Genomic DNA, 10,587 nt, shown 5'->3' with positions numbered 1-10,587 from the left:
TCAACTAAAAATAAAAAATACATTAAATAATACACAGCAGTCTAATATAAAAATTCATTTGTTCAGAATGAATGATTTAAAATCATTATATAACTTAAAACCAAGATGTTATGGAAATAATATTCTAGTAGTTTGACTTCGGTCTTGTAACGATTTTATGTGACCTTCAAGAACTTTCATTCTACCTGAATATTTTTATTAGTAATTATTTATACTAATAATACTATTATTTTTCGTGATTGAATGAATGTGCAAAATATCCTACGTCATAATTTTTACCATAATACTTAAGTACCACTTAATATGTAATTTTTTAAATTTTAACCAGGAATATTTTAATTGTTTTTTTTCTCAATCCTCTTAGTAAATAATTTTCAGACATAAAGTCTATATCAAAAATAATGGGTAGAATCTGAAAATAAGATAAAATTATATTACCAATTAATTTTTTAAATAATGTTAAAAAATTTTTTTGTCAAGCTGTGTCATTACTTATAATATTATATACACAAGTGACTTTTTTAATATATTACAATTCATAACGTACGTACAAAATTCAATACAAATGAATACTATATTATTCTAACCTTCAATCAAAATCGTTTTTCGAATACGATAATTTATCATTGCTTTGAAATTCATTCCAACAATATGATTTAAAAATCTGTTCAAACATACATTATTTATAATTCACCAATTAATTGTCACACGTCTTGCCACCTACAGGTATTGTACTCATAAAATGAAGCGTCGAAAGACCAACACTACCAGACAAATTTTAACTACGCATACCACTTAGGACGAAAAAAAAATGTATTGATTCAATTTAAAGAGTGAAGTAAAAATTATTACAATTAAGTAATTTAAATACGCACAATTAAGGATATGTTTCTGATTGTCATAGTAATTTATAAAAGCGAAAAAAAGGATTATAGTGATATATTAAACATATTTCTTCTACACAAGTTATAAAAAGGAATATTTCCGTTTAAATAAGTATTATAACACTACGTGAGGTAATTTACGTAATTTTTAAAATTATAATTAAGGTAATCACTATTTAATTAAATTTCTATAACGTTGGTATAATAAATATTTGAAAATCTAATCATATCATATTTACAATTGAAGGATACCATTGATTTGGTATTGATATTAATCTATCAGTAAAATTAAATTAAAATGCAATTGCGAAATTTATTTATCATTTATAGTTGTACAATGTAAAATTAAAGGAACATTATTATAATTACTTAACTCACAGTCATTCATAGATATTATTACAATAGGTTGTAAAAGTATTTGCAACTTTTTAAACTTTATTTATCAGTTTTATTAAATGTTATCATGCGATTATTCTTAATAATATAATTATGAATTTTAATTTAGTATAATAATTAATCATCATAATTTGTAGTTTATTTAACTCCATATCTTGATAATCCTATACTATTAGTTATGGAATTATTATATTTTAAACCTAACATGAAGTATACACGTCGAATGCCAATTAAATATTAAAATATAAGTGTTACTTAACTAAGTATAAGTAATTTTAAACTTAAAATATTTGTATTAATGATAATGTTTTGCATTTGTAATTCTCATAAAATATGTAACCAATATATTTATAAGCTATTGATATTTATTCTATAAGTACGTTATTTTAATGGAAATATGATATTATTATACAATTTATATGTGTAATAGGTACTCGTATAATAAAATATAAAAAACTGTAATATTTAATGACCTAAACCTAAAAATGTAGAATGGATATTCATTTCGTTTCTTTCGTTCCGTATTATTGGTATTAGTAAGTAAATGTATTATTAATATCAGTACGAAAGTAGTGATTAATCATTGCAATATTATTGGCAAAACTACTCTAGATGGACACTGAATTAACTTAATATTGCATTTATGTGATGATCTAATTTTCTTAGTAATGTATAAAATTATAGAATTTATTTAAAAAAATATAAATTCAATTTTTTTATTATCTTTTGTACATAACAAAACATTTAGTTGTAATTAGAAAATCAATGAACAAAACACGGGCTTAAATAAGATAACATTAAAATGTTTGTGTTTTTAATAATATTTAAAGTTACAATAATGTAACACAAGGCGGGGCCGATTCGAGATAGGCTTAATACTCACCACCTATCACAAGTTATTTTAAACGTTTTAAAATTATGAAATATAATATTGGATAATGATTTTCACATATTTTTATATTATTTAAAATTTATATATATATACTTATATGTAAAATAAGCTTCAATTTAATTCCAAGGTTTTTTAATGTTAAACGTAACAGTTGTATTAAATAAAATCTAAATTAACATTAAAATTAGTAAAATAAGAAAGTGGATAACTGTATCATAAAAATTATTTAATTTATTAATTTTTATTTATTCATTATTATATAGATTAAGGCAAAACTATTAATATTAATTTTGTATAAATTCTAATATATATAGAATTTTTTTTTACCTTTTCAAACAAATTTTTTAAATATAATTTCAGAAATAATACTTTTAAGAGTTTTTCTCAATCCATAAATAACATGCTAACAGGAAAATTCTTTCCATATAAAAACATTAAAAGTTAAAAGTCATCACATTTCTCACATCATTATTTATATCAAAAATATAATATCATATTATTCATTATTATTTATTTATTAATTTATTTGATCTAGTTTTTATCAAATCTATATTTTTAATATTTTCATATTTGATTTTAATTTCATGCTATTAAATACATAATTATTGTGTAATTTTGTAATTAAACTAAGTAGAACTGTAGTTGCGTATGATCTATATCGTTGAATAATTACTAGGGTAGTATTTAGCGATGACCTTTATATTGATAATAATTAATTTTAATTCTAAGGTCATGGTCCAAGGATGGAGCAAATAATTTTCTTGAACTTAGGTATCTAATTCAAATGTTAACTTCGCTAGGAATTATACGTTTTTTGTTTTAAAATGTAGTTCAGAACAGAATGAAGTATAGTTCAGTATATTACGCTTGTGGATGTATAGTCACAGAAATGCATTTGTAAGATGGTTTTAACTTGTAAGTGTGAAGTACGCAAATCAACTGCTTTAAATTGATAAACCGTTTAACTCAGAAAACGATTTTAGTCGGTATAACCGTCAATTATTTTATTATACTGTTATAATGAGTAGTGTTCTAATCATAATTGAAAATTGAAAGTAAAAATGCATCACGATTTAAGTGAGGCCACAAAAAAATAGATAGACAACAATATGTTGAATTTTAATTGGAATTAATACTCTCATTAGATGACATACACACATACACAAACACATAAATATATATGTTTTTTTTCTAGGATTTGTCTCAACGATACTTCCACACAGTAACGTATTTTTACTATTGTTTTTTGAATGGAAGGGTTTATTATACTTGACCTTCACTAGACTTACAATGAAATACTTATCAATAAAAATTCATATATTCTCGTGAATATGATGAAATTAAAATCAAAGAACAAAGAATATATATTCGTGTAACCGTTCATGTACTTACTTAATTGTACTATAAGAATGTTATAATACGTTATAAACACAATATATTATGATGTATAGCATACACATATATTTTTATTAAACAATATACACAGTCGAATTCGCTTAATGGGAAAACACAGGACGGTGAGTTCCGACTGTTCCAATAAACCGATTTTTAAAAAAAAATTTTAAAAATTATTAAAGTGCATTATATATATATATATATATATATATATATATTATATATTATTATCATTATTTATCTTTACTATAAGTAATATACATACTTAATTTAAACTTTGTTTAAAAATTATTAATTGTTATACATATTATGATATTGTAAATTATATTATATACAGGAATACATATTTATTGCAAAAAAATACATATGTTGTATTTGTATTGTATTATATTTGTTGTGCTGAAAAAAAAACATCAATTCTTTTTTGCTGTAATTTATTAAAACTTTGCTTATTAACCAATTTGGTACGCGAGCTAGTCGACTCAATTAACTTCACGAAATATGTGGTTGTAGGATATAAAGAAATGATTAGCAAAAGTAAAATACGTCGGTAATTGTTATCATTAAAACATAAGATTATTATATAAAATCTGATAGAGACAGATATTAGATAATTACAGTTTCGATAAGAAAGTAGGTATGTATTGATTATATGTCCCTTATAAACGATGTTTTGTCTCCAATAAACGATGTTAAATTGCTTAAAACAAATATAATCGTTCGGGACTCTGCCATTTGTCCCCTTTATGCAAAGTCTCCATTTAAGCTGAATCGACTGTACATAATTTTAATAGCTTGTATTAAATCGTTTGAACAATTTAAAACAAACACGTTTCTCATGTGCATATCACCAATAAATTTAAGATTATATTTGAATAATTTAACACATAAACGCTTGAATTTTAAAATGGTATATAATAATTGTATGATTATAAAAAGGTTGAAAAGACTAAGAATTATTTTTAGATATTTAGACATTTATTAACAACATAAACAATTAATATGATAGGATAAACTATTATTTAATCAATAATTACAATTAATTTATATAATTTTATATCCATTTTGAATTGATCATTAAATAAGAGAGTTGAAGACCGTAATTATGAAACGCGATTTGGAATTATGAATACACCATATGTCCTTATCAGTTATCCTATTACTATTTCTCTTGCATACTTGTTTGTAGTATGTTTATGCCACAGTTATTCTTTCACTCTCACTTCGTATTTATATTTTATCGATATTGATGGGAATAGAGGAAAGTTCAGTTCATATCAATAAGATGTTTAATAAAACGGAGAAAACACCTTATTTTTATGTTTATAATTATTCAATACAATTCTAAAACTAATCAAATAATTTGAATAACAAATGAGTTAAAAAAAAAAAATTATCATCTGTACTTTATAATAAATATTAACTATTATTATTTAATCTTATATTTATACGTTTCCTTTATGTGAGAAGCTTAAAATTCGTTGTACCTGTTTAATTATTCGAATTGTACGCAATAAATAAATAAATAAATAAAAACCAATAATTAAGTAATATTATAACAGATATATTTTAAGGATACGTCCTAGAGACCTAGAACATTGGTGTTCCATAGCATATAGGTACATAAGTAATATTTTAGTATAATTATAATATCGAATAATTACTATCGTAACAAGAATGTCAGTTGCATAAATGCATATTTATATATTATAGGTTATAACACTGGTGTAGTTTAAATCATTGCCGAGTTGTTTTAAAATACGAACTTAATACTTAATACATATAATTACATTATAGTGGCGTGGGTATCAAAACACTAAAAATAATTTTGATTATTTTTTGATTATTTCCTGAATAAATAAATTGAAACTATTCATATTTTCTAAAAACTTTTAGTTAAAAATTTTTACTTGCTTATATTATTTGTAAGTTTTACTAAATAAAATAATAATTGCTTTATTATAATAAACAAATAATACATTTTACTTAAATACTTCTAATTTGGCACAATTCTAAACGGTTATTTCTATTACCTAGAGATAGACTTTGAATTTTCACATATGAAGAGCAGTGCAGTATTTTTAATTAATGCAAAATTATCTAAAACGTGGAATAGGTACTTTGAAATTTATCAGTCACAATGTAAAAGAACCAATTTCCAAAAAAATAATTTAAAACAAATAAAGTTGAAATGCAAAAGTACACTTTTTCCAATGTTCCAAAGCCAGTGGCACACAAAATCAGTCACCAAAAGTCATTCGATTGCCTATCGCTGTCATCGAGATCATAAGTTGTTGTTATTATAATTCATTAGATTTGACTTTCAATGATTATTGTGTACATCTGGTGCACATGACAAGGACGAAGGAAATTAAAATTACAACGAGTTTAAGTCTACTGACGTCAGAGAAAGATGTAAATATAAAAATTCATATTGTGGGCAGTCTACAAATTCTATTATACATTACAAGAACGACGTACAAATACATTCAGTCATAGATATTGTGTCATGTATCGATAAATTATTCAAAGGGAGATTTACTGTAAAGGTAGATGGGCGAGACCAAACACAAATCATCAGATCAGAGAAAAATTACAAAACGCAAAGGAGACGTCGATGATATTGCCCTAAAAATTATTATAACAATAAGAAATATTTTTTTGTAAATAATAATAAAAAAATAATTACAATTTAACTAAACTGTCAAACATTAATAACAACAACAACTGAGCACTATAATTATAGTAATAAAGTATATGGAAGACTTGTTTGCACTTATTTTTTATACATAAATACTAGAATATTAAACGTAAAAATCTAGATAACAATTATACTGTGTTCAACTAAAAATGAGCAATACATATTTATTGCATTTTGTCAAATGTAAAAATAAAAAAAAATCTTTAACAAAACACTATATTATACACTTGCCATACAATTTGGCTGGAAAAAAATAATAAAAATAAAAACCTATTTCCAGGCACCCGATTTCGAACAGAAAAACACGTATTATTAGCGTTTAACTGCACCGTAAGCTTTTTTTTACACATCAATACGTCTAAACACGTTTTTTATACATGGAAATGAACAAACTTTGTAACGTATTGCGATATTCTATTGACACGTGATGCACATCGTCGACGGCGGCGTTAGGAGCTATGAGGGGAGGGTCGAGATATGGTTTGGTAGACGCGGCCGCCGATGGAGATACACACACCAGGAAATAATACATATTTATAGGAATATAATAGATGTCTAACCGGCGCGGTCGTTGTAGATATAAGTTAAAAATCGCAGGGTGTTGCGCAGTCCCGAACGAGTGCTTTAGAGCCCGTAACCGGTCAGCAGAGAGTTGGTGCGCTCCACGGTCCAGAACATGACAGCGGACGCAGGCACGGTGCGCAGCAAGGTGGGCGCGAGGCCGCGGTACAGGGCTAGTGGGCCTTCGGTGCGCACAGACAGCGCCATGGTCTTCAAGAAATTGCCGCTGGAGGTCTCGACGCAGCCGCCGCCGCCACCACTGGAAGCTTGAATGCGCGACTTGACCGCGTCCACGGGATACACGACCAGCCAGAGGCAGGTGCCGGCCGCCGCGCCAGCCATCATCGTCACCCAAGTAGGTTCGTCCCGGTTGGTCGTCTTACCGACGGGCCCGTGATGCCAATCGTTCAAGTAAGTGCGGCTCGCCTCGTACGCCAAGAAGAACACGTAGTAACCGGGCATCTCCCGGGCCACCGTCGACCCGAGCCCGCGGTACATGCCTCGCAGACCACCCTCGGTCTTCCACACGTCGGCCACTACCTGTAGCGTGCCGGCCGCGACCCTAGTTCCGTGCGGCTGTTTGGACGCGCCTCCTCCGTTCTTCGCGGTGTTCAACCTCTCCAGGTCGGCCGCCTGCAACCGGACCTTGATCAGTTCGGTGGGGCACAGCGCGAATGCGGAGCACAGCGACGCCAGGCTGCCCGCCGTGGCCATGCCGGCCGGGCCCAATTTGTTCTCCGCGTCTTCGACGGCACCGCCGCCGCCGCCGCCGCCAAATAGATCCATCGTGAACGCCACCAGACGCTGGCACGGGCCGTACGCCGCGAACAGCACTCCGTTCTCGGCCACGTTGGCCAGAAGCGCGGGCGCCGTGCCGGCGTACATAAGCCGGGCCATGCGTGCGGCCGCGGCCGCTTTGCTGGTCTGGCTCGTGGCCGCAGTCGGTAGCGCGCACGCCTCGACGACGCCTCTGCGGACTACTGCCGTTCCGTCCGGGTGCCGTTGGAGCGGTACCGGAGCCACCAATGCCTGACGCCACATGTCGCGCACGCAACTCCACATGGACACGCCGCCACCCGACGCTACCGCGCTGGAAGCCGCCGACAGCTGCATGCGCACCTTGACCGTGTCCAACGGTTGTCCCACGTACACGAGCGCCACAGCACCGGCGCACCCGCTGACCAGACCGACCAGCGGCGACGTGGTCGTCATCGCGTCCGGTTGCTGCTGCTGCTGGTGCGCGGCCGGGCTTATCGTGAACCCGCCATGTTGTTCGTCCGCTACCACAGCGGCAATGGTGTTCGCAGATGCGGCAGCCATATCACGTTATTGGATGGAGGCGCGAGCGCTTCTACGACGAGCGATACGGTTATGTGAACGACCGTATACCGGCGTCTCCGTGACGGGTTGGTGAACCGACGTCGACGGGATGCGGTGTACACGGTTTCACTGAGCGCGTTACCAGACTGAAATCAAACACGGAAAACATTAACGGTCATCGGTCGGATTTCGGCGTCGTGGTGCCACAACGGGCAGCGTCGTACTGCCGGGACCGCGCGATGATGAATAACGTAAGCGTTATCGCGCGCAGCAACAGACCGCACGGCTTGCATGGGCCGCGCACGGGTCAGCGATGTGACGCCACCGCGATGTTATAACAACGGATAGTTTAGTACTCACACGTGCGCTGATCGTGACCGGACGGTGGCGACGGAACCGATTGCAATCGACGATCGACCGGCTTTTATTAGACGCTCGAAAGCACTACCAGCTGCAGGTGGTAGGTACACGATTCGGTCACGACGAACAGCGTTTACTAGGCCACGGTGTTAACGTGTGCACGTGCCCTCATCGTGCCTGTATTCGGCGCGCCCTTAATCACAGGGCCTCTGATATCACCAATCAACAATGATAGCTAATTGGGCAGCGGCCAGATAACGGTGTCCGTGATAAGCGGTAACAGCTGTAACCGTGGTCGTCGGTTTGGTTCGTAGATAACAAGGCGATAACTGATAATGAGTAGTGTTTCTAATCAATAACAACTAGCAAACTACGCTTTTTGTCGAGTTCTCGGTGTTCACCATACGTTCAACAGTCATTTTTTCAGAAATAACAACTAGGTTCGTCTACAACCGTTGTATTCATCAATAAATTATGTACTACAGTTGTACTTTATTAACGATAGTTGCGGTTGACCACATTATTCGGTCATCGTCACTTGTATCCATCTCGTCATCTTAACGTTTATCTTGTTGTACATACCTGGTAAAGGTTGTATATTTTTCTCGAATATTTTATGATGTTTTTGGGATAGCTACCTATTCATGTACCTATTCATCTTCAGTAAATACTGTTTTAGAACCCAAATGTTAACTTGACATATATTATTTGATTACCAACGCTGCAACCCAGAGATTTCCTGTGATCGAATTCAACAAAAATTATTTAAATGATTAGAGGAATTGGATATGTAAAAAATAGTTTCTTTAATTTTTTCATTATATAATAGAACTAGAATTATATAATCAAGTAAGTCATGAAATAATTAAAAGACTTCTAAAAATTGTTATTGCTAAATATAATGTAAAATATTTTGGTATTTTTTATGAGGTAACTGATTATAATTAATTATAATTATTATCATAGATATTTTTAAGATAAAATGTTCAATTTTGTCAATAGTTATTATTTTGGAGAATTTTCTATTTATTTATATTCTAATTATGTGTTTGCTTATATTTCTTAATTAGGTACTCTATTTGTACTATTTATATTGCATAACAATTAGAAATTCGTAACAAAAAAGTTTCACATTAGAAAGATTTTAATAATTATTATCTTGGAACGTCTTATAATTAAAACATTCATGATAATAACTATTGCATAAAATAAAATGAAAAATGGATTATAGAAAATCATTTAAACTATTTATTTATACCGTCAGTATGAATAACACTAAAAAATTTTAATTTTATTAAATTAAGTAGTTACTGATAATTATTATATTGTTATAAAGGTTATATGTTAATAGCTTAACATTCATATATTATAATTTATCAAAAAAAATGTATAATTTAACATACAAATAATGCATAATTTAATTTTATTAGAAATTTAATAATTTTAAATAAATGTATATTTTTTTATATTTTTAATCAGAAGTTTCTTTATATAAAATTATTAAATCACGTAACACTATGTTCAAATTTGAAGTATTAATTTTGTACTTTGTGAAATTTTACCTATTTCTTTTCAATTAATTTAGTGTAATTTTTATTCAGTTATCTTTTTAAATATATATTTGAATCTCTTATTTATAATTATATAATAGGATCACAACAGATAATAACCATTATACCATCATAATTGTTATTGAATACTGAAAATGCTAATTGGTGTCATTACTCTATACAGATATTCATATAAGTAGTAATAGGTTTTTATTCATAAGGTTAGAACACCTTGCGTATATACCTGTGCATAGTTATGATTTTTGATTAATTTAGTTTTCAATACATAATCTTAACAAATTACCGAATTTTTTTTAAATTCTAAATGGAATTATAGTTTATTATTTTAAATTATTTAGAAATCAGGATTATAGTACTTTGGCAGAGTAGGCTTTCCAATTATGTTTATTATAAATGTGATTAAACAAATTTAGAATTTAGTCAGCAATATTATAAAGTTTATAAGAACAAAAGTGCGTGGACAGAATCCAAATTTTGAAAATTGTTATGAATTATTGAAATGATTAA

The 10,587-nt window shown here is 31.0% G+C and overlaps 1 protein-coding gene across 1 annotated transcript; it reads right to left on the bottom strand.

Annotated features, from left to right (window-relative positions):
• Positions 1-6,001: 6,001 nt before the first annotated feature.
• LOC112690201 (mitochondrial ornithine transporter 1-like) lies at positions 6,002-8,732 on the bottom strand. Its single transcript, XM_025564157.1, has 2 exons — positions 8,510-8,732; positions 6,002-8,295 (listed from the first exon to the last, which is right to left on the bottom strand). Exon 2 carries the CDS (start codon positions 8,147-8,149, stop codon positions 6,893-6,895), a length of 1,257 nt encoding a protein of 418 aa, XP_025419942.1. The 5' UTR covers positions 8,150-8,295; positions 8,510-8,732; the 3' UTR covers positions 6,002-6,892.
• Between the last annotated feature and the right edge of the window lie 1,855 nt (positions 8,733-10,587).

Source organism: Sipha flava, unplaced genomic scaffold (assembly GCF_003268045.1).
Source record: "Sipha flava isolate LNK unplaced genomic scaffold, YSA_version1 49433_pilon_pilon, whole genome shotgun sequence".
Taxonomy (NCBI): Eukaryota; Metazoa; Arthropoda; class Insecta; order Hemiptera; family Aphididae; genus Sipha; species Sipha flava.
The sequence above is the reverse complement of the archived record's forward strand: the minus strand, read 5'-3'. Positions and strand labels throughout refer to the sequence as shown.

What these genes read in the sequence shown, in the direction of transcription:
- LOC112690201 (XM_025564157.1), bottom strand. Translation starts at nt 8,149, where the DNA reads ATGGCTGCCGCATCTGCGAACACCATTGCCGCTGTGGTAGCGGACGAA.